The following is a 20,362-nucleotide window of genomic DNA, read 5'->3' on the forward strand; positions in this document are numbered from 1 at the left end:
GGGGGGATCCAAGGAGGGGGGGGGAATTGGGGGGATCCTACTGGGGGCACTGGGAGAATTGGGGGGTTGGGGAGAGCTGGGCGGGGGGGGGGAATTGGGATGGGGTGGTCACAGGGGGGATTTGAGGGGATCCAGGGGGAACTGGGGGGAACTGAGGAATGGTGGGTACAAGGGGGATTTGGGGTTCCAGGGGGCGCTGGGGGGATCCAGGGGGGATTGAGAGGACCCCAAGGAGTGGATGGGACAGGAGGGGGTGGGCACAGGGGGAATTTGGGGTATCCAAGGGGAACTGGGGGGATTAGGGAGGACTGGGGTGCACAGGGGGTCTTTGTAGGGGGCAGTGATGGCCATGGCCCATCCCAAAGTTCCCCGCTCCTTCCTTTGGGAAGAGGGCGCTGGGTGCCCCCCCTTCCCCAGCCAGGCCCGGTGCCCTTGGCCGTGTCCCGCTGACTCCCAGCCATCCCAAAAATAGCCGGGACACCCAGGCCTGTGCCTGGAAGGCGAGGGGGGAGGACGGAGCTTTGGGGCCTCAGCCCTCCCCTCCTGCTCAGGGGGACCCCAAACCCAGCAGGATGACCCCAAAACCAGCCCCTCTCGGCTCCCCTTCTCCCCACAGATCCCGGGATCCAGGATGGCCAGTGCCGGGGGGCTCCGGGCCCTGCTGGTCCTGCTCCTGTGGGCCCCATTCCTGGTGGGATCAGCAGCGGATGAAGCCAAGGGTGGCCCGGAGGGATTCCGGGGACACTCCAGCACTGCCACCATGGATGACCTGCTGTCCCGGCTGGGAAAAGCCTCCTGGGATACCCTGGAGGGCTGGGTGGGACCCCAAGCCCTGCAGATGGTGGCGGAGGTGGGGTCCCCATCCCTCAGTTTTCCCCTGGATCCCCCCCAGGAGGGACATAGAGGGCTGTGTTCCCCCTTTTCCCAGGAAAATGGTGGGATCCTGACCCCCCAGACCTTCCCTGGAGCCTCTCATGGAGGGACCCGGGGGGTTGTGTCCCCTTTTCCCACGGCTGGTGACAACGGAAAGGTCCCAGTCCCTAAATTTGCCCTGGATCCCTTCCATAAGGAACAGAGGGGTCTATGTCACCTTTTCCCCTGGCTGGTGACCACAGGAAGGTCCCAATCCCTAAATTTGCCCTGGATCCCCTCCAGGAGGAACACAGGGGTCTGTGTCCCCTTTTCCCCTGGCTGGTGACAAGGGGAAGGTCCCAATCCCTAAAGTTTCCCTGGAGCCTCTCCTGGAGGAACGCGGTGGTCTGCGCCCCCTTTTCCTGCTCCCCCATCCCCATTTTTCCCCACAGAGCCTCTCCACCACCCTCTGGATCGTTTCCTCTGGAATCTCAGCAGCCCTGACCACGCTGTGCGGGATCCTGGCGGATCTCCTGGCCGCTTCCAGCATCGGCGGTGAGTTGGGATCGTCCCGCGGGACGACTCCGGCCCCCATTCCCGGTGCCGCCGGTGACTCCCGTCTCCCGTTCCCAGGCCACCGGCTGGTGCGAGCGGCCGCGCTGAGCCCCGGGGAAGTCCAGCGGGTTCTCCTGTGGGCTCTGGCCGCCCTGCTGGGATCCTGGGTGTTATCCCGGCTCCGGGGGCTGCTGCTCCCGCTGCTCCGGGGGGTGAAGCTTTTCCTCTTCCTCGGAGCCTTCCTCCACGTGGCCGCTTCCAAGGAGAGCCCCACGGTGCAGGCGGGAATGCTGCTGGCCCTGTGGGTGCTCTACGCCCTCCTGGGGAGCCTGGTGGGATCCCAGAATCCCACTGCCCGGCTGGATGCGGCCGTCAGGAGCCTGGAGTGGAAGGTGGAGGAGCTGCGGCGGCGCCAGAAGTTTGGGGGGCCCCGGAACCGGGAGGATTGACACCCTCCTCCCACACATACCCTACCAAAGCACTTCCCAGCTTGGCTCCGGAATTCCAAGCATGTCTTCCCCACCCCTGCTGAGCCCCCCCAGTTTTCCCGGGAGCATCCCTTCCCAGAGCTGGGGGGCCGTGCCTTGCCAAGTGCCACAAGTGCCTTCACCCCCGGGAGGGGGGTCCCCCAAAGTCTCCCCCCGGAGCCCAAATCCGGGAGAGGAGCTCCCCCATTCCCTGCTCCACGGGGATATTGTGCCAATCTGGCCCAAAAGGGGAGCTTTGCTTGTTTGGGGGGGGCTGAGAGTCCCCCCCTCCGGGGACCCCCTCACTGTCAATCCTCGGGGTTTCAGCTGCTTTTTAAACGGTTTTGATAAATGGTTTGGAATAAAGACGGGTTTTTCCGGCCTGGATCCGCTGCTTTCCCGTGGGAAGGGGGTCCAGCTTGGAGCTGGGAGTGTGGGGGCTCCCCTGGGGGACCCACGTGGGGTGGGAAGGGAGGAAGAGGAGGAGGAGGGTGGGTTATTCGTGCCAGGATCCCACTGCCTTCCAGTCATTCCTGCTGTAATTCCCACTCACTCCGTGCTCCTGGCCACCTCTGTTCTGGTCCTTCCCGTGTTCCCGGTGTCCCACAGTGTTTCCAAGTGTCCCTGGCTGGGGTGGGACAGGGAAGGATGGATAACAGCACCATCCCACCCTGCTCCAGGGTGTCTAGCGCCGGGTGGGGATGGGAATGGGATGGGGAGTGGAAATAGGGAAAGGATGGGATGAGGATGAGGATGGGGCTGGGGAGCAGGGCTGGGAATGGAGAGTGGGATGCGGAACAGGGCTGGGAATGGGGACTGAGGATTGGGTTTGGAGTGGGATGAGGAGCAGGGCTGGGAATGGGGAGCAGGGCTGGGAATGGGGAGTAGGTTGGGAATGGGAGCAGGGCTGGGAATGGGGAGCAGGGCTGGGAATGGGGACCAGGTTGGGAATGGGAGCAGGGCTGGGAATGGGAGCAGACTGGGAATGGGAGCAGGGCTGGGAATGGAGCGGGCTGGGAATGGAGCGGGCTGGGAATGGGAGCGGGCTGTGCCTGGCGCCGGGCACGCCGGTGTTTAGGACCCGGCGGGACGAGGCGGCGCCGGTGCCGGTCCCGCCCCGGCCCCATTGTCTGGGCGCGGGGGCGGAGGGACGGGAGGCAGCGGCGGAGCCACGGCAGGGACCGGCGGCACCGGCGGCCCCACCGAGCCCCCCGGCCATGGCCCCGGGGCCCCGCCTGGCGCTGCTGGCGGTCGCCCTGCTCTGCGCCCCGGGTGAGTGGGAATGGCACCGGGAATGGGAATGGGAACGTCACCGGGATCCCCCCCGCCGCCGCGCTGGGATCCGCTCCCGCGTGGTCCCGCGATCCGGGGCGATCATCCCCCCCCCTTCCCCGCGTTCGGGATCATCCCCCCCCCGTTCCGCAGGGATCCGCTCCCGCGATCCGGGACGACCTGACCACCCCCCCGTCCCCGCCCCTTCCCCGCATTCGGGGTCCCCGGGATCCGCTCCCGCCGGGATCACGAGAACCGGGAAGACCTGACCACCCCCCCCCGCGCCTTCCCCGCCATCCGCGCCCCCCATTCCACGGGGATCCGCGCCCCCTCCACCGCCTGAGATCCCGAGGGATCCGCTGTGATCTCGAGGGGGAATCTCCTCGCAGTCCCCGCGGGATCCCCGCAGCCCGAGGCGATCCCCTTCCCCCGGGATCTGCCTCGCCTCTCCTCCCGGGTGGGATCGCCTGGGATCTGTTCCCGGACGCGGGATCCAGGGTATCCAGGTGCCCGGGTATCCAGGTGGGATCTGCTCCCTGTGATCTGGGCAACCCGAATGGATCACGCCTTGTGGGACCTGGTTCCGTCCCTCTCCCCACCGGGGTTGGATCCCCACAGGGCTGGAGGAACCGGGGGGCCCCCCTAAGCGCTGATCCCCCCAGAGTGACCCCTCCCCAAATCCCCAAATCCCTGTCCCCCAGTGCCGACCCCCAACACTGACGCAGGGATGGGGCAGCTTTGGAATGGGGTGACCCTGGCGTGGAGTAACCCTGGGATAGGGTGACTTTGGAATGGGGTGACCCTGGCGTGGAGTAACCCTGGGATAGGGTGACTTTGGAATGGGGTGACCCTGGCGTGGAGTAACCCTGGGACAGGGTGACTTTGGAATGGAGTGACCCTGGTATGAGGTGACCCAGGGATTGGATAAACTTGGCATGGGGTGAGCCTGGGTTGGGATAACCCTGGCATGGGGTGACCCTGGGTTGGGATAACCCTGGCATGGGGTGACCCTGGAATGGGGTGACTTTGAAACGGGGTGACCCTGGGATGGAGTAACCTTGGGATGGAATAACCCTTAGATAGGGTGACCCTGGATGGGATGACACTGGGATGGTGTGACCCTGGATGGGGTGACCCTGGGATGATGTGACCCCAGAGGGGGTGACCCTGGGGTAGGATAACCCTGGGATGGGGTGACTCTGGAATGTGGTGGCCCTGGGATAGGATAACCCTGGGATGATGTGACCCTGGGATAGGATAACCCTGGGATGGGGTGACTCTGGAATGTGGTGGCCCTGCGTGGTGCCACACAGGTGGGCCCGGAGGCCCCCCTTGCCCCCCGTGCCCCCGGTGCCGGTGACACAGCCCCGTCCTCACAGCGAGGGGTGACGGGGACCCCCCGGATCCCGTGTTCCTGCCGGCGGAGCTGGAAGTTCTGGGGGTTCCCGAGTATTACCGGCTGCAGCGGGTGGACCAGGACGTGCCCCCCAACTCCTCCCTGCACTCCCGCTCCGAGACATTCCTGCTGCTCCGGCACCGCGCCGGCTCCCAGGCCCTGCTCCAGGCCACCTACCCCCCCTTCAGCACCCGCCAGGTAAACGGGACCCCTGGAGCCCCCCGGACCATCCTGGGGTATCCCAGCCCCCGACACCGTCCCTGTGTCCCAGCAGGAGATTCCCATGGAGAGCCCACCTGGCTCCGCATCCTGGGCCGTCCGCGCCGTGTCCCTGGAGAGCTCCGTGTCCCCCGCCGAGCCCGTGGCTCGTGTCCTCTTCCATCTGCATGGGCCCGACTGGATGCCTGGGAAGCGGGATCACCTCGGGGTTCGGGACCACCCCGGGGTCCAGGATCATCCCAGGGAGTGGGACCACCCCGGGGTCCAGGATCATCCGAGGGAGTGGGACCACCCTGGGGTCCAGGATCATCCCAGGGAGTGGGACCACTCTGAGCAGAGGGACCACCCCGGAGACCGGGACCACCTGCGGCTCCGGGAGCATCCTGGGGTCCGGGATCACTCCAAGGTCCAGGATCACCCCAGGAACCAGGACCACCCTGGGAACCAGGAGTCCCTCAGGAAACAAGACCACCCTGGAGTCCGGGATCATCCCAGGGACCGGGATCACCCCAGGGACAGAGACCACCCCAGGGACTGGGACCACCCCGGGACCCGGAACCACCCCCCGCAGCAGGACCACCCCCCGAAGGACCGGAATCCCCAGAAGGACTGGGACCACCCCGGGGCTCAGGAGCTGCCCTGCGTCACCCTGCACGCCCACCACCGCGGGCGGGTGGCCCGGGGCTCCTGTCACCTGCAGGTCAGTGCCACCCCTGGGGACCCCCGGGGGGGGGCCCCCTGCCCCCCCCCCCCCCCTTCTCCAGGCCCCCCTGGGTGTCTGCGTGGTGGAGCTGGAGATCCCCCCGCGCTGGTTCCTCCCGGGACCCCAGCGGAGCCGCCGGAAGGACGGGGACACCCCGTACCCCCCCGAGCCCCCGGAGAGCCCCGGGAGCCCCGAGGCGGCCGAGCTGCGCTACAGCGTGGGGGGGCCGGGGCACTGCGGGAAGGGGGACGCGCCGCGACCCCTGGGAACGCTGGAGCTGCGGGCGGGAGAGCCGGAGCGGCGGCAGGAGGTGCGGCTGGACGACAAGGTCCTGCTGGGCGTCCCCGATGCCACCCTTCGCCCCGGGCAGAGGTTCAGGGCCACCGTCACCCTGAGGAACAACTTCACTGCGCACGCCCTGACCCTGCGGTGAGAGAGGGGACACCGCGGGGGGCACGGCCGGGAGGGGACACCGGGGCAGGGGGGACACTGGGACAGCTGGGACACTGTGGGACACTGTGTGGGACACTGTGTGGGACACTGTGACAGCATGGGACACTGTGGGACACTGTGTGATGGTGTGAGACGCTGTGTATGACACTGTGTGGGACACTGTGGGACACTGTGTGATGGTGTGTGACACTGTGTGTGACAGTGTGTGTGACACTGTGTGGGACACTGTGTGGGACACTGTGTGGGACACTGTGACAGCATGGGACACTGTGGGACACTGTGTGGTGGTGTGGGACACTGTGTGATGGTGTGTGACACTGTGTGATGGTGTGTGACACTGTGTGGGACACTGTGTGTGACAGTGTGTGTGACACTGTGTGGGACACTGTGTGGGACACTGTGTGACACTGACACTGGGACAGTGTGTGACTGTGTGACACTGTGACAGTGTGACTGTGTGACAGCGACGCTGTGACACTGTGTGACAATGTGAGACACTGTGTGTGACACTGTGACAATGTGCATGACAGTATGTGACAGTGTGTGATGCTGACACCGTGACAGTGTGTGACTGTGTGACACTGTGACAGTGTGTGACAGCGTGACACTGTGTGTGACAGCACGTGACACTGCGTGATGCTGTGACATGGGATCCTCCCCAGGATCAAGGCCAAGAAGGGGCTGCAGGTGGTGGCCGCCCATCCCGCCATTCCCAGCGCCTGGAGCGCCCACCTGGAGCATTCCCGGGGTCCCAAGCACTCCCTGGCTGTGGTGACGTGCCGGCGGATCGGGGACACCCCTGGCAGCGGAAGGTAGGGGTTGGCACAGCGTGTGGCACTGCCCCATCCCAGTGGGGTCCCAGTGGGGTCCCAGAGCCCCCATCCCTTGCCCCGCCCCATCCCAGTCCATCCCACCTGGGTCCCGGTGATCCCGATCCCGACGTGCATCCACAGGGTGTCCGACTCGGCCGTGTTCCTGCACCTGGAGCTGGTGGTGGAGAACGGGACGGGGGGCCCGGCACGGCCCCTCACCTGGCAGGTGGAGTATCCCGGCCAGGATCCCGAATCCCAGAAGGACAAACTGGTGTGGGAGATCCAGGTGGCGGAGCGGGAAATCCGCGCCCTCGTCCCTCTGGTCCAGGTGGGCGCCGTTCCCTCCATCCCCCCCGTCCCGTGGGAGCGCCGGCTCATCCCCTCTGTCCCGCCAGGAGCTGGAGATCCTGAACACGGCCCCGCTGACGGGAATCCCGCGGGTCATCCCGGTGAAACTGGTGGCCGTGGAGGCGGGGGGCGGCGTGTCCGAGCTGGCCGATCCCGTGGGATGCGAGTCGGCCGACAAGCAGGTGCTGCAGGTGAGCTCCCTCCCGGCGTTCCCGCCGCATCCCACCCCGCCTGGCCCGCCGGATCCCCGTCCATCCCCCGGCATCGCCCGTGCTCTTCCAGGTGTCGGATTCCTGCGACGCCGTGTTCGTGGGGGGCCGGGAGAGCCGGGGGGCGCGGGGGGCCCGCGTGGATTTCTGGGCGCGGCGGCTGCACGCGGAGCTCGCCTTCTCCGTGTGGGCCCCGCTGCTCCCGCTGCGCGTCCAGCTGGGAGACCCCGCCCTGGAGCAGCTCCGCGGATGGAGGCGGCCCGGGAATCCCGACGGGTGAGCGCCCGGGACTGTCCCCGTGTCAGCGGGATGGTGGGAAAGGGGCGAGGTGGGAGCAGGGCAGGAGACCTGAAGCGCTTGTGACACTTGTCCCTGTCCTCTCTGAGCCCTGTGACACTCGTGGCACGTGTGGCTGAGCCCTGTGACACTCGTGACATGTGTCCCTGTCCTCTCTGAGCCCTGTGACACTCGTGGCACGTGTGGCTGAGCCCGGTGACGCTCGTGACGTGTGTTCCTGTCCCCTGAGCTCTGTGACACTCGTGACCTGTGTCCCTGTCCCTCTGAGGCCCCACACACTCCCATGTCCTGGCATTCCTGCCCTGGGATCCCTGCCCCCCTGTCCCAGGATCCCTGTCACCTTGTCTTGGGATCCCCATCGCCCTGTCCCGCGATCCCTGCCACCTATCCCATGATCCCTGTACCCCTGCCCTGCAATCCCTGTCCCCGCTCCCCAGGATCCCTGTCACCCTTCCGGAGATCCCTGTCACCCTGTCCCAGGATCCCTGTCACCTTGTCCTGGGATTCCCATCACCCCATCCCAGGATCCCTGGCCCCTATCCGGCTATCCCTGGCCCCCTATCCTGTGATTCCCGTCTCCCAGCTCCCCGTTGGAGGCCGAGGACGCGCCGGAGGAGCCGGAGCGGCGGGCGCGGAGCTGCCGCCCGCAGTTCCAGCGCACGGGGCTCCGTGTCCTGGCCCACTTCGTGTCCCACCCGCCGGACGGGGGCCGCTCCCTGTCCTACCTGCCCGGCCCCGAGTGGCTCCTGGACGTCACCCACCTGGTGGCCCCCCGGACCCGCGTGCAGGACCCCCGGGTGGCCTCGCTGGAGGGGGGGCTCGTGGTGGTGGGCCGGGAGCCCGGGGTCACCTCCGTGGAGGTACAGCGGGGGGGAGAGGGAAAGGAGGGGGTGGAGGGGGGGCCTGGGGTGGGTTGGGGGGTGTCGGGGCTGCAGAGATGGAGGGGTGGGGCTGGAGGGCGTCCTGGGGGGAGAGGAACTAAGGAGGAGGTCCAGGGGGGTCCTGGGAGGAGCTGGAGGGGTGCAGGGTCTGGGAAAATGGAGATGAGGGGCTAGAGAGGGTCGTGGGGTCAGTTTGAGAGGTCCCTGGGGGAATCTTGGGGGTGTTGGTGCCGGGGAAACGCAGGTGGAGGAGTTGGAGGGGTCCCAGGGGCAGAGGGGAGGGAAGTGAGGGGGTGAAGGGTCGGCTTGGGGGATCCTGGGGGGAGCTGTGGGGCATTGGGATGGAGGGAATGGAAATAGGGGGCTGGAGGGGGTCCTGGGCACAGGGGGAGGGAAATGAGGGGATGAATGGAGGTCCTGGGGAGAATCTGGGAGGTCCTGGGGAGTGTTGGGGCTGGAGAGATGGAGATGAGGGGGCTGGAGAAGGTCCTGGGGGGAGTTTGAGAGGTCCTGGGGGGAGTTTGGAGTTTGGGTGAGACTAGGGGTGTTGGGACTGCAGAGATGGAGATGGGGGGTTGGAGGGGGTCTCAGGGAGCTGAAGGGGGGTCCTTGGGATTTTGGGGGTGTTGGGACTGGGGAGAGGGAAACAGGGGGTCCTGAAGGCAGAGGGGAGCTGGGGGAGTGCAGGGACTGGAGGGAGGGGGGGAGCTGGTGGGCTGGGAGGGAACTGGGGTGTCCAGGGCAGGGGTGGGAAGGGACACAACGGCCATGGGGGGTGTCGGGGGGGGTCTCACAAACCTCCCCCGGCTCCACCCCCACCCAGGTGCGCTCCCCGCTCTCCGACTCCATCCTGGGGGAGCAGACGCTGGTGGTGTCCGAGGACAAGGTGACGGTGACGGAGCTCCGTGCCCAGGTGGTGGCAGGGCTCTCCTTGTCCCTCCGGGCACACCCGGAGCACCCCGGCGTGGTCACCGCCACCGCCCTGGGCACGCCCACCCTGCGCGCCCTTAAGCAGGTGAGATGGGCCGGAGGGGAGGGGGCTCCCGGCGTTCCCCGAATCCCGCGATCCGCTGCCATCCCGCCCGTTGTCCCGGCAGGAAGCCACGCTGTCCGTCTGGCTGTCCTTCTCCGACCGCACGCTGGCCCCGCTGGAGCTCTACGGGTGGCACGACGTGGCCTTGGCCGTGACGTCCCTGGATCGCTCCGTCGCCACCGTCGGGGGGTCTCCCGGCGTTCCCGCTTCCCACCCGTGGGTGGTGGCGGAGGGGCCGGGCCGGGGGGCTCTGCTCCAGCTCGCCCTGCACCCCCCGGACCCGTGCCGGCGCGCCCGGCAGCGCCCGGCCCCGCTGGCCACCGGCACCGCCTGGCTCGAGGTGGGACACCCCCCGACCCCCGGGAGCCCCCGGCCCTTCCCGCGGGCCGAGGGGGCCATGTCCCGGGAAGCGGTGACCGTGGGGCGCGGGGACCCCGCGGGCGTGGGGCCGGCGGCCACCAAGTTCCAGGGATCCTCCTCGGAGGAGGAAGAGGAGGAAGGAGGTTACGGACGCGACCGCGCAGAGGGGGAGCGGGGGGAGGAGGAGGAGGAGGAGGAGGAGGAGGAGATGGTGAAGGCCCCGGAGCGGGTGACCGACCTGGAAATCGGGATGTACGTCCTGCTGGGAGTGTTCTGCCTCGCCATCTTCATCTTCCTCGTCAACTGCATCTTCTTCGTGCTGCGCTACCAGCAGAAGGAGCTGCCCGAGCCGGGCGGGGCCCCCGCGGCCCCGCAGCCCCACAACTGGGTCTGGCTGGGCACGGACCAGGAGGAGCTGAGCCGGCAGCTGGATCGCCGGGAGCCGCCGCCGCGCCGGGAGCCGGAGCCCGCGGGTGCGGGGTGCGGCTGCGGGGGCTCGGCCGAGGACGGGGCTCCCCCCGAGCCGCCCGTGCCCCGCAAGGAAGGGGCGGCCCCGGGCGGGGGCGGCCGGAGGAAGAGGGTGGAATTCGTGACCTTCGGCCCCCCCCGCGCCCCCGAGGAGCCCCCCCCGGCCGCCCCCCACGTGCAGTCCATCCTGGTGGCCAGCGAGGACGACATCCGCTGGGTCTGCGAGGACATGGGGCTGCGGGATCCCGAGGAGCTCCGGAGCTACATGGAGAGGATCCGCGGCAGCTCCTGAGCCTGGGGAACCCCACGATTCCCGGGCAAACCAGTAAGGGACCGAATTCCTCCCCGTGCCGCGCCGGGGGGACACCGATCCCATCCCCGGCGACCCCACCGAGAGGCCCAAGGAAGGGTCTCCAGAGGTTTTGGGATCCTGGCGGCTCCGGGGAGGAATTTGGGATGCCCTTACTGCTTTGGGTCTCATTGCGACATGGTGTTCATAGTGCTGATGATGATGATGGTGGTGGTGATTCCTGTGGTCTGATCCCGGGGAGGGATCCTGGTTATCCCGCCCCCTCCCTCTCCAATCCCTTCACCCCGGCCACGCATCCGTTTTGTACACATTTTTTACCGGGAACGCCCGGGAAGGGGCTGCCAGGGGCTGGTATTTATGGAAAAGTTTTTAATTCTGACGTTGTTACAAAAATAAAGTATTTAAAAAAAAAAAAAAGGGGGGAATTCTCCCCCCCCCCCCCCCGCTCCGTGTGGTATCTCCTCTGATCCCGATACTGGGTCCCATCCTGTTCCCATGGCAGTGCCAGGCTTCCAGGAATGGGAACGTGCCCTTGACCTTGGATCCACGTGAGAGCTGGTCATGGGAATGGATCCTGGCCCCGGCCCAGCTGGGGTGACCTTGGGATAAGGGATAAGGGATCTCTTTCCTCCCTCTCCTACCATCCTCCTCCTCCACCTTCCAGCCCCAACACCAGCCTGGTCCTGGGTCTCCTCCCACCTTGATCCGCCCAAATGTCCCCTCTGGAATTGGCCAGAGGAATTGATCCCCCTTTATTTGGGGTTACCAAGGAAATTCCCACCCTTTTTCCAGCCTCCCAGCGATCCCAAGGCACTCCCAGATCGCCCTGGGTGGTAGCAGGAAACGCACTCCCACACCCCAGCACCCTGATCCCGGCTTCCCAAAGCTTCCCAAAGCTTCCCAAAACCCCACTGAGATGGGGCAATCCTGGTCCTGTCCCTCCTTCAGGGCATCCCAGGTCTCCAGGTGTCCAACTGGATCCAAGCCCTCACCCACAGTGGGATCAACATCTCCTGGAATGCCCCAGCTCCCACCCCATCCCTCCCCCACCATGCCCATCCCATCCCTCACCACGAATCCCTGGAGGGTCCTGGGGTGGTCCTGGATGTGCTGGAAGTTGCTTGGGATGCAGTGACTCCATCCGGAAGGCAGCGGGGTGGTGGCTCCGTGGCATCAACTCCCGGATGGATCAGATCCTGGATGGATCTACCACCACCTGTCCGGCATGGAGCCCATCCTGGAAGTAAAGCATCCAGGTTGGGATGAAGGGCAGGATCCTGGGCAGGATCCAGGAAGGTCGGGATCCAGGCCCCATCCCCGCTCCCCCCTCCCAGCTTGCCTGGGAAGCATCCCGAAGGATTTGGAGCTGATCCATAGGGACGGGTGACACATTTGTGGGGTCCCCTCCCCCTGTGCCCTGCAGGTATCTCCTCCCGCCCACCTCATCCCTGAAAAAAGGGACGGAGCTCCAGCAGCCTGGAAGACCCCAAATCCCCCTGTGCCATCCCAAATCTCCACCGGATCCGCTCTCCCCGGGGTGGGACCCCCAGGTCTGGGAGGTTCCCGAGCCCCGGGGGGGCTCCAGGGGCTCCGACGCCCCGTTTCCTCCCCGCCGGCAGCAGGATGGGGCCACCCCGGCGCGCCTCGTGATGCCAGCCCGGCTTCCTCCCCTCCGCCTCCATCCCGGAACCACCGGGGCAGCGAGACCTCCCTGCCCCGAGAGAGGGACCTCCAGACCCCCCCCGGATCCCGAAATCCCACGGGCTTGCCCCGCTGAAGGGATGGGGGGGCTGTGCCTGCTCGTGGTGGCTCTCTGCGCCGTGGCACCCGGACCAGGTACGTCGCCATCCCCAGCCCGTCGCTTCCCAGCCTCTCCTTTGGGAGCTCGGGGTGCCGGATCCATGGATTTGGGGGTTGGGGACCTGCCAGCTTCCCGGGATGGAGGTCCCAGGGCAGATGCTCCGGTGGTGGCTCCGCAGCTCCTCCAACCCTCGCTGTCCACTGGGAGCGAGGGAAGGGGGTCCCTGAAAGGCAGTCCTAAGGAGTGGGGTCTCCTCAGGATGAGGGACCCCTAAAACCACCCTGGGGACCCCAAAACCGGGATCCTAAGCCCCTAAAAGTGCTCTCAGAGCTGTCCCACCTGCCAGCCCTGTGGGATGCTCCAGGGCCAAATCCCATCCTGTCCCTCCTGTCACCCCTGGATGGTTTTGGGGTGTGATCCAGCCTTTCCCCCACCACCACCAATCCCAGCAGAATTTAGGGTGCTTTGGGTTCTGAAATGGCTGCCAGGAGCTGCCTCAAGGCCTCGGATCGATCAGGGAACGGGCCCCTCACCCCCATTTCCGCTCCTCCTCTCACCTCCACCCCCACAGAGCAGCTCATTCCCGCTTTTTCCCCTCATCCCTGAGCTTTTCCTTGATCCTTTGGACTCCAATCCATGCCCCACCAGCTCCCCGGGATCCCAACCCAACCAGCCCCACCGGAACAGGGAGAGACCCCTCGCTCCTGGGGGATCCTTCACCCCATAAAAGCCAAAGGGGTAATTTTCCCGGGAATAACCGGAGCGTGCACTCACCTGTGGCTCCGGGATAGGTACAGCCCCTCTGTGTCCACAGGGATGAGCCGGGAAGCGGGAGCAGACCGGATGCGCGAGGACGTCCCAAATTTCAGCTCTTCCACCGGTGAGTTGTGTCCCAGTATTCCCATCATTAAGGAAAAAATTCTCCGAGCGGACCTCACGCCAGGATTTAGCCCCAGGAAACCTTGTGTGGATGGATTTTTGGGATGCAGGAGTGCTGTGACCACGTGGGCTGGGGGAGGGTCCCACAGAGCCACCCACAACTGGGAGAATTCCTGTATTTTGGGGGGATTGGGATGCACCACTCCGTGTGCCCCCCCAGGGTGGCCACAGGGCCACGGCTTCCTGTTTTCCATCTGCTCCTTGCCAGGAAAACCAGGAATGAACCAAAAAAGGAGGGACTGACCCCTTGAATCCTGCTGATCTCGCTCCGTGGGCATCTGGATCTCTGGAATCAGATCCACATCCGCCATGCCCATGTCACCTCAGAGGGATCATCATCCCCAAACTGGGAATCCTGGGGGGCTCATTTCCTCACCCCTCTGTCCCTTTCTTCCCGCAGCTCCCGCAGAGCCGACAGGATCTCCCAGTATTCCAAGTGGGAACGCCTCAGTGACACCAGGTGAGTGCGGGAGGGCGAGGAACATCCTTAGGAGCACCCCCTTGCTCCCACTTTTTAGTGGGAAGGGGGCACTGGGAACATCGCGGGGTCACCATTCCCGGTGTGCCTCCCAGATCCCGGAGCGCTCCGCTTGGCCGGCGGCCGGAGCCGGTGCGAGGGCCGCGTGGAGCTGGAAAAACAGGGAATCTGGGGGACGGTGTGCGACGACGGGTGGGACATTCCCGACGCCGACGTCGTGTGCCGGCAGCTCCGGTGCGGCCGCGCCGTGAGCGTCCGCGGGAATTCCGCCTTCGGCCGCGGGCACGGCCCCATCCTCCGGGATGAGCTGGGATGCCACGGGCACGAGAGGCACCTCTGGGAATGCCCGGCCGCTCCGGAGCACGACTGCAGCCACAAGGAGGACGCCGGCGTGGTTTGCTCAGGTGGGTTTGGGAGCATCCCGGCTCCCGGCGGGGAGGGGTGCGGGAGGCACATCCCCGTCCTTTCCCGCAGAGCACCAGGAGTGGCGGCTCTCCGGGGGCCGGGACGGCTGCGCCGGCAGGCTGGAGGTGTTTTTCCGCGGCATCTGGAGCACGGTGTGCGACAGCACCTGGTACGGGCCGGAATCGGCGGTGCTGTGCCGCAGCCTGGGATGCGGGACGCCGCTCCAGCACCTCTCCTTCGGACACACGCTTCCCGGGAAGATGCTGTACGAGTGCGGGAGCCTCCAGGCTTCCCTGGCGTTCTGCCGCTGGACCTTCAACAGATCCGCTCCCTGCCACCAGTCCCGGGCGGTCGGGGTGGTCTGCAATGGTACCGGATCTTCCCGCTGGGATCTGGGAGGGAATTCCTGTCCCCCCCCTCCCCTTGGCATCACCGTGATCTGATTTCTGTCCCCGCTCCCCTCTCCAGGCTCCCTGGGTTTGCTGGATCCAACCCCCACGGCTGCAGGGACAACCGGGAATGTCACCGTCCCGCGGGGTGAGTGTCCTGCAATCCCTTCCTTCCCATTCCCTGGAGGAAGGATTTGGGTGGGAATGACTTGTGTCTGTTCTCTGTCCCAGCCGAGGAAGGGTCTCCAGCTGTAGGGACACAATTCCCGTGGGATAGTCTCCTCTTCATCCTGTGCCTGGTGCTGGGAATGCTGCTCCTGCTCTCCGTGCTGGCCCTTTCCGTCGCTCTGCTGAGGCTGAGGAAGAGGAGCGGTGAGGAATTCTGGACTCAGCATGGAATCGGGGCACACATCCCACTTTTTGGGCTCAGCTCAGCTTTTCATCCCCATTGTCCTCGCAGACATGTGTTCCTTGGGAATAACCACCCCAGTCCTGGTGACCCACAGCTCCCAGAGCCCTGACGTGCCCTCCGGGATTCCCAATGACTACAGGGAGATTCCCACCAGCCTTCCCAAAGGATCAGGTGGGTCTGGCAGGTCACCCCCCCGGGGATGTGGGGAAGGGTGTCCCAGCTGATGGCACTCCCCCCCTCCCATTCTCACCCCCCAGACCTGCTGGGCACAGCTTTTTCCAAGGATTCCACCTCTGATTCCGACTCGGAATACTACGAGTTCAGCAGCAAGCCGCCCGTCGCCCTCTCCACCTTCTACAGTGAGCGCCCCATTCCCTCTGGAATTCCCCTCACCTTGTCCTAGGAACCCCTGTCACCCTGCCCGGGATCCCCATCCCCACGCTCCGGGATTCCCGTTCCCCTTTCCTGGGATCCCTGTCACTCCCACCGCTCTCCCCTTCCCAGACTCGCTGCGCCGCCATCCCGGGGAGCAGCTGCTCCCACCGAGGCCCAGACAGGACGGGATGGAGCCATTCCCTGAGGATGGTACGGGACAAGGGGGGTCCATCCCATAGATAAGGGGGCAGCTCCTTCCCATTCCTACACTGGATGTCCTTGTTCCCACAGCACGGGCCAGGATGGGCCCCCCATTCCCTGGAAGGAAGAACAGCTCCTCCAGCTTCTCCTCCTCCTCATCTACGAATCTCTGCCGGAATGGCAACGTCCCCTCCCAGCACAGCTGGGGCACCGGTGGGCCCTGCCGGAGGGATGTGTGGGAGCAGGGATGGGGAGAGCCCTGGGAATGGGAATAGTGATAGGGAGAGCCCTGGGAATGGGAACAGTGATGGGGAGAGCCCTGGGGTGGGAAAAAGGAAAGGAGAGATCCTAAAGGCGGGAATAAAGGATGAGAAGGACAGCCCTGGGGAGGGGAATGAGGGTGTGGGTACCCCAGGAACGGGACCAAGGATGGAGAGACTCCAGGGATGGGAACAGGGATGTGAAAAGGGATGGGTCTGACACCAGGAAGGGAACGAGAGTGGGGGACCCCTGGGAGTGGGAACAGGGATGGAGGGTCCCAGTAAGCACCTGTTTCTCCCAGTTCCCCCAGCAGCTCCCAGCATTCCCGCCCCAGTGCCCTCCCAGCCCTGGGTACCTCCGTGTCCAGCAGATCCCGATCCCACCGGCAGCTCCAGCACCTCCTCAGGGGAGTGGTACGAGAACATTCCGGGCACGGAGCCCACCAGAGACCCTTCCCAACATCCCGGTGAGGATCTCACGCCGGCGGGGGGATACGGGGGCTCCGGGATCCTCTGCTCCCAAATCCTGATGGGCTGTGTCCCTCCAGGTCGGATGGATCCCTCGGGACAGGATCCCGACTTCTCCGAGGGCAGTGACTATGACGACATCCAGGGAGCTGCCTACTGAGCCTTTCCCGCTGCTCCAGAGGGACACCTGGCCAAGGCCACCATCCCACTGCTGGCATCACCTCTGGAATTCTCCAGCCATTCCCCTGTGCTGCCATTAAAAGCTTTTCCCACCGTATTCCTTGTCCTTCCGTAGGAGTGACTCGTCACCATTCCCACAGCGGGGCTGGGCCACCAGGCGCTCCCAGTTGCCCACTGGGATGTCCAGATATCCCATTCCCAGCCTGCAGGAGCAGGGATGGGGGTGGCAGGGGCCCCACCCAGCTCTGGGAGTGGAAATTTCCCCCCAGGAATTGGGGGTGTGGGAGGGTTTGGTGCCCCACAGTGTCCCCCCCACTCCCAGAGGTTCCCTGTATCCCACTGGGACACAGTCCCCATCCCAGGGGGGCCCATAAATCCTGTCCAGGGGATGCTGGGAGGGAAGACACCCCAAAACCCACCGAACGACGCTCTCTGGGGGCGTCGGGGGCTCCCAAAAGAGGGATCACCTCCTCCAGCCTCCCGAGCTCTACCCGCATCCCAGTGGGATGCCGGAGCCGAGCACACGAAGCTCCCGGTGGATTTTGGGGGGGGCACAGCACCCACCCATCACCCCAGAGCTGCCACCCCCACCCCGGGGGACTCCCCCGCACCCCAAACCCCCCTTCCCACGGCCCAGCCGAGCCCCCCGGAGCATCTCCAGCCCCAGCTTTCCGGCTGCCCCGAGGGGCAGGTCGGGGTTCATCCGCACCCCCCGCGGAAAAAGCGGCCCCCCCGCACCCCTCAGGTGTTCGCGGGGCGAGAGGCCCCGACAAAGGAGCCGCGACAACGGAGGAAATCCCAAAATAGCAGCAAAACCCCGACAAAGGGAGCGGGGCAGGCGGGGGCTGAGAGCGGGGCGGGCACGGGGTGGGGGGGGACAGGGGCGTGGTGCCCCTGATCCCTGTGCCAGCGGGGGGGACGGGCAGGACGGCACCGAGGGATCGCTGGGATCGTGGGGTGGTATCCATGACCTCAGGGGGTTTGGTGTCCAGGGGTCCCAAAGCCTTGGGGGTCACCGATTCCCTGGGAGAGGGACAATCCAGCCCGTGGCCCCACAGGGAATGTGCCCCCTCCGCCCCCACAGCGGTGCCGACCCTTTATCCGAGATGCTCCCGCCTGGAAACCCCCCACCTTTCCCGTTTTTCATTCTGATCCCAGCAGGTGCTGCCGGCAGACAAGCCCGTCCCTGCTCGCTCCAGAGGCAGCTCCTGCTTTTTAAAAGGCTCCTCACGGCAGGCAACGTGTCAGCACATCCCAAAATCCCCCCGGGAAGGGATTCCGAGCATCCCGAGCTGTCACAGGATGCTGAGCCGACTCCCGCTGCCAGCGGCAAGGCAGATGCTCGATCCAATCCCAAATCCTGCCTGTGGGATTCCAGGGCCTCCAGAGCCAGCCAAGGCTCCCAGGGAAGGGCTGGATCCCAGGCATCCCATATCCATAGGGGTCACACACCCCTGGATAACGTGGATCTTTCCTAGAGGCGAAGTATCCCAGGATATGTGGGGGGAATCACCAATTTCAGGGGGATTTGGGGGGATTTGGGGCCTGGATCCTGCACAAAGACCCCCCTGGCTGAGTCCTGTGGGAGCAGATCTGGGAATTACACCCTTTTTCCGGGGAATTTTCAAAGCTGAACTGGGTGGGGGCCAGCTCAGGTAGGACATCCTGACAGGGCTTGGTCCTGCCACAGTCCCAGTCTGGGGGGTCAGCAGGACCCCTGGCATAACTGGGATGGGGATGGGAACAAGCAGGGAGTTCAGGGAGCACCCAGGAAAGTCCTGGGGGAGCTGAGATCCTGCTCCAGGGTGGGGGATTGGAGTGGGAAGGGAAGGGAAGGTTTGGGAAGGGAAGGGAAGGTTTGGGAAGGGAAGGGAAGGGAAGGGAAGGGAAGAGAAGGGAAGGGAAGGGAAGGTTTGGGAAGGGAAGGGAAGGTTTGGGAAGGGAAGGGAATTTCCATCCTCCCATTCCCACTCCCCAGGCACTCTCCTTCCAGCAGGAACACCACGGGATCAATGGAAAACAGCCGCCTCATTAACATGCATGACCTGGATTCGGAAGAATTAATTAGGGCCCAATCAATTAACGCCTCTGCCTCGCCCTGGTCCAGCCCTGCCAGTGCCCCACGTGCCCTTGCCGGGATAGGGGGCATCCCTGGAATGCCAGAAGCTGGGATGTGCCCGGATAAACCCTGCCCTCGTCCCCTTCCCGGGGGGTTCCACAGTGTTTCGGGTGGGCACCGGCTCCTCCTCAGCCCCGAGGGGTCGTGACCCCAAACATTCCCTCGGCACTGGATATATCCAGAGATGTGGCAATCCCGGGATTTGGGGAGGGGGCTGAGCTCCCCCCCGGGGTTTCTCCCCCCTTTTTTTTGGCGGGACCTGGCGGGGCAGCTGAGCCTCGAAACCGGCACGGCCGTGACGTCAGGAAACCACAGAGGGAGGAAAAACAGCCGGTTCCTGCCCGGGCCCCCCTCCCTCGCCCGCTCCAGGCCCGGGCAGCGGAGCCTCCGGAGCCTCCGGAGCCCCCCGTGCCCCCCGTGCCGCCGCTGGCACCCATGGAACCCCGGCTGCCCCCCCTGTGCCTCCTGCTCCTGCTGGGAACGTGGGGTGAGTGCTGGGGGTGCCCCGGGCTGGGGGCATCGCTCACATCCCACCCTGGGGCGTCCCGGTTTTCCCGCCCCGGGAATGTTCTGGGAGGGGATGGGCACCGGTGGTTTGTGGTGCCACCCTGGGCGCGGCCCAGCCGGGGGGCTCGGGATGGGGAGGGGGTTTGAGGGGGACAAAACCCCACCAGCACAACTCCAGGGTGCTCGTCCCACCCCAAACGTGAGCCCAGGGGTGCCCCCCGTCCTCATTCCCGCCCGGCTCCTGCCATTCCCAGCTTTCCCTCGGTCCACATGGCACCCGCCCCAGCTGCTTGGCCTGACGTTCCACCCAGGAGCGCAGCTAATTAAGGGTAATTAGCATGCCCCTTGGCTTTTTCCGGCCCTAATTAACCCCCAGCAGACAGACGGACAGGCGGCAAACCCCTTTTTTCCCCCGAAATCCCGTTTCCCCCCCCTTCCAAAATCCCATTCCTCCCACAAAACCACCGAGCGCTGGAGCCTCTGCCCCAAAATGGCGGGTCCTGGATTGATGCCCCATCCCTGCCTTCCTTCCAGCCATTCCCGACCACGGAGGAGCCGCCTGGACGCCTCGAGGTGAGAATGGGGGGGATAAACACCAGTGGGGGGGATAAACACCTCGGGAATCCCACCGGGCTCCGGGAGCGTGGTGGATGCCCCAGTTGCATCATCCCAGCTCAGCCCCGCAACCTTCCCTTTGTCCCCCCCGCTCCCAGCCCTCGTCCCACTTTGTGAGACATCCCGAAAAAGGGCTTTTCCATCACTCCCAGGGTGGAAAACCTACCGGGAAGGGAAGGGAAGCCCCGTAATTCCGGTGTTTTCCCGCAGATCCCGGCCTGCAGCTCGTCGGTGGCGGATGCCCCTGTACCGGGATACTGGAGGTGGACTGGGAAAGCCGTTGGAGACGCGTGTGCCGGGACAACGTGAGACGGTCCAGCCTGGGTGAAATCTGCTGGCGGATGGGCTGCGGGCCCCCCAGCTCCGAGGCCTTCCAGCTCATCATTCCCAGCGGGAAGAAGCCACGTGCACAGCCCGTGAGGTGCAGGAATCCGGAGGGAGCGCTGGTGGAATGCCACTGGGAGCTGGAAAACTGCACGGAGCACGTTGTTGTCTCCTGCAAAGGTGAGCCTGGACCCCCCACCCCGCTCACCTCAATCCCTAGGGATCATCCAGGTTGATGGGGCTCCTTCTCTTCT

General features: G+C 65.5%; 4 protein-coding genes across 4 annotated transcripts in view; all 4 read left to right on the forward strand.

Annotated features, from left to right (window-relative positions):
- Window positions 1–99: 99 nt before the first annotated feature.
- Window positions 100–2,261, forward strand: TMEM109 (transmembrane protein 109). The gene is made up of 4 exons (XM_017838924.1): window positions 100–165; window positions 473–850; window positions 1,305–1,407; window positions 1,486–2,261. Exons 1-4 carry the CDS (start codon window positions 100–102, stop codon window positions 1,854–1,856), a joined length of 918 nt encoding a protein of 305 aa, XP_017694413.1. The 3' UTR covers window positions 1,857–2,261.
- An 818-nt stretch (window positions 2,262–3,079) lies between these two features.
- Window positions 3,080–11,052, forward strand: TMEM132A (transmembrane protein 132A). Its single transcript, XM_017838936.1, has 11 exons — window positions 3,080–3,146; window positions 4,526–4,740; window positions 4,817–5,461; window positions 5,526–5,893; window positions 6,580–6,729; window positions 6,871–7,057; window positions 7,125–7,268; window positions 7,360–7,562; window positions 8,167–8,443; window positions 9,288–9,479; window positions 9,562–11,052. The coding sequence occupies exons 1-11, from the start codon at window positions 3,092–3,094 to the stop codon at window positions 10,615–10,617; spliced, it is 3,492 nt and encodes a 1,163-aa protein (XP_017694425.1). The 5' UTR covers window positions 3,080–3,091; the 3' UTR covers window positions 10,618–11,052.
- Window positions 11,053–12,416: 1,364 nt separating this feature from the next.
- CD6 (CD6 molecule) lies at window positions 12,417–16,581 on the forward strand. Its single transcript, XM_017838926.1, has 12 exons — window positions 12,417–12,471; window positions 13,785–13,835; window positions 13,949–14,257; window positions 14,328–14,627; window positions 14,727–14,795; window positions 14,879–15,019; window positions 15,108–15,230; window positions 15,317–15,418; window positions 15,564–15,644; window positions 15,726–15,848; window positions 16,198–16,362; window positions 16,444–16,581. The coding sequence occupies exons 1-12, from the start codon at window positions 12,417–12,419 to the stop codon at window positions 16,521–16,523; spliced, it is 1,599 nt and encodes a 532-aa protein (XP_017694415.1). The 3' UTR covers window positions 16,524–16,581.
- A 2,516-nt stretch (window positions 16,582–19,097) lies between these two features.
- Window positions 19,098–20,362, forward strand: part of CD5 (CD5 molecule) — a 5,833-nt gene continuing 4,568 nt past the window's right edge. Inside the window, exons 1-3 of the mRNA XM_017838927.1 lie at window positions 19,098–19,149; window positions 19,704–19,742; window positions 19,995–20,339. Of these exons, the coding sequence (XP_017694416.1) occupies window positions 19,098–19,149; window positions 19,704–19,742; window positions 19,995–20,339 (436 nt within the window). The remainder of the gene's footprint in view (window positions 19,150–19,703; window positions 19,743–19,994; window positions 20,340–20,362) is intronic.

The sequence above is a fragment of the Lepidothrix coronata genome, unplaced genomic scaffold (assembly GCF_001604755.1).
Source record: "Lepidothrix coronata isolate B3197 unplaced genomic scaffold, Lepidothrix_coronata-1.0 Scaffold369, whole genome shotgun sequence".
Lineage (NCBI taxonomy): Eukaryota > Metazoa > Chordata > Aves > Passeriformes > Pipridae > Lepidothrix > Lepidothrix coronata.

Coding starts and splice junctions, on each gene's coding strand:
- TMEM109 (XM_017838924.1), top strand. CDS start 100: ATGGGGTGGTCACAGGGGGGATTTGAGGGGATCCAGGGGGAACTGGGG. Junction 166..472: donor GGGGAACTGAGGAATGGTGG/GTACAAGGGGGA, acceptor TCCCAAAAATAG/CCGGGACACCCAGGCCTGTG. Junction 1,408..1,485: donor GGCCGCTTCCAGCATCGGCG/GTGAGTTGGGAT, acceptor TCCCGTTCCCAG/GCCACCGGCTGGTGCGAGCG.
- TMEM132A (XM_017838936.1), top strand. CDS start 3,092: ATGGCCCCGGGGCCCCGCCTGGCGCTGCTGGCGGTCGCCCTGCTCTGC. Junction 5,462..5,525: donor GGGGCTCCTGTCACCTGCAG/GTCAGTGCCACC, acceptor CCCCTTCTCCAG/GCCCCCCTGGGTGTCTGCGT. Junction 7,269..7,359: donor CCGACAAGCAGGTGCTGCAG/GTGAGCTCCCTC, acceptor GTGCTCTTCCAG/GTGTCGGATTCCTGCGACGC.
- CD6 (XM_017838926.1), top strand. CDS start 12,417: ATGGGGGGGCTGTGCCTGCTCGTGGTGGCTCTCTGCGCCGTGGCACCC. Junction 15,231..15,316: donor CAGCCTTCCCAAAGGATCAG/GTGGGTCTGGCA, acceptor CTCACCCCCCAG/ACCTGCTGGGCACAGCTTTT. Junction 16,363..16,443: donor AGACCCTTCCCAACATCCCG/GTGAGGATCTCA, acceptor GTGTCCCTCCAG/GTCGGATGGATCCCTCGGGA.